General features: G+C 61.6%; 1 protein-coding gene across 1 annotated transcript in view; it reads left to right on the top strand.

Moving 5' to 3' along the window:
* The window catches only part of VEGFA (vascular endothelial growth factor A), a gene marked incomplete in the record, with an annotated part of 29,520 nt that overhangs the window by 12,643 nt on the left and 16,056 nt on the right, over nucleotides 1–821 (top strand). Inside the window, 1 exon segment of the mRNA XM_014587830.2 lies at nucleotides 116–821. Within this exon segment, the coding sequence (XP_014443316.2) occupies nucleotides 116–821 (706 nt within the window).

Here is an 821-nt window from a genome sequence, read left to right as displayed (position 1 = left end):
CAGCGGTGAGGTGGACTGTCCAGCGGACTCACCGGCCAGGGGTCTCCTCGCTGGAATTTGCTATTCATTTATCTGGGGTTTAACCCCTTCTTTTTTTTTTTCTTAAACACTTAAAAAAACTGCATTGTTTTCTGTTTTAATTTATTTTTGCTTCCCATTCCCCGCTTAAATTGGGCCGACGGTTTGGGGAAATTGCTCCTTTACTCCCCCAAATCACTTCGGATTTTGGAAACCAGCAGAGAGAGGAAAGAGATAGCAGGAACCCAAGAGAGAAGTCGAGGAAGAGAGAGAGCTGGGGTCAGAGAGAGCGCGCGGGCGAACAGCGAGAGGGACAGGGGCAAAGTGAGTGACCTGCTTTTGGGGGTGACCGCCGAAGCGCGGTGTGAACCCTCCCCCGCGGGATCCCGCATCGGACCAGTCGCGCTGACGGACAGACAGACAGACACCGCCCCCAGCCCCGGCGCCCACCTCCTCCTCGGCCGGCGGCCGACGGTGGACCGCCGCGGGCAGGAGCCGGAGCCCTCGCCTGGAGGCTGGGTGGAGGGGATCGGGGCTCGCAGCGTTGCTCTGAAACTTTTCGTCCAACTTCTGGGCTGTTCTCGCTCCGGAGGAGCCGTGGTCCGCGCCGGGAAAGCCGAGCCGAGCGGAGCGGGGAGAAGTGTTAGTTCGGGCCGGGAGAAGCAGCAGCCGGAGGAGGGGGAGGAGGAAGAAGAGAAGGAAGAGGAGCGGGAGCCGCGGTGGCGACTCGGCTCTCGGAAGCCGGGCTCATGGACGGGTGAGGCGGCCGTGTGCGCAGACAGTGCTCCAGCCGCGCGCGCGCC

This window comes from Tupaia chinensis, unplaced genomic scaffold (assembly GCF_000334495.1).
Source record: "Tupaia chinensis unplaced genomic scaffold, TupChi_1.0 Scaffold000238_1, whole genome shotgun sequence".
Taxonomy (NCBI): domain Eukaryota; kingdom Metazoa; phylum Chordata; class Mammalia; order Scandentia; family Tupaiidae; genus Tupaia; species Tupaia belangeri.
Note: the sequence above shows the minus strand (reverse complement) of the source record. Positions and strands in the feature narration are given on the sequence as shown.